The sequence below is a fragment of the Phalaenopsis equestris genome, unplaced genomic scaffold, assembly GCF_001263595.1.
Source record: "Phalaenopsis equestris unplaced genomic scaffold, ASM126359v1 Scaffold178597, whole genome shotgun sequence".
NCBI lineage: Eukaryota > Viridiplantae > Streptophyta > Magnoliopsida > Asparagales > Orchidaceae > Phalaenopsis > Phalaenopsis equestris.
The window spans coordinates 1-459 of NW_018198546.1; the positions used below are offsets into that span (position 1 = coordinate 1).

The 459-nt window shown below is 47.7% G+C and overlaps 1 protein-coding gene across 1 annotated transcript; it reads right to left on the reverse strand.

Moving 5' to 3' along the window:
• Nucleotides 1-32: 32 nt before the first annotated feature.
• LOC110034253 lies at nucleotides 33-408 on the reverse strand (the record flags this gene model as incomplete). The annotated part of the gene is given in 1 exon segment (XM_020738534.1): nucleotides 33-408. A coding segment is annotated over 1 exon segment (235 nt), but the record flags the coding sequence as incomplete, so codon positions are not given.
• Nucleotides 409-459: the final 51 nt, after the last annotated feature.

The window sequence follows — 459 nt, forward strand, 5'->3', positions numbered from 1 at the left end:
AAGAAGGACATAATGCGATGAGAAACTGAAAACCTTCTCGATGAGCTCCTCCCATTGCAGCGAATCCTCCGCACTTGAGCTTCCTGTATCGGCTCTAAGTGCGGAAGCGACCGGAGGAGGAGAAGAGAGACTGGTGTTGAAGATAGCCTGCGGGGACGCGGGCGGCTGCCGGCGACGGAGAAGCGGCCTGAGCTTTACTGAACGTGAGATATGGGGAGGAAAGGTGGGGGCTTTTATGGGGGAAAGGACTGGGAGAAGGGAATACATGGAGTGGTGTGGGCCGGCGAATTTTGAAGCTGCGTGGTTGGAAGTAAGCTGCAGCAGTGGAAAGGGAGTTCGAAGAAATGGTAATAGAGATGAAAAAGAATGAAATTGAAGGGAATTTTTAGGGAAGAGTGTGCAGGGTAGAATTTAATTGGGATACTTAAATATATATGTTCAATAATATATATATATATA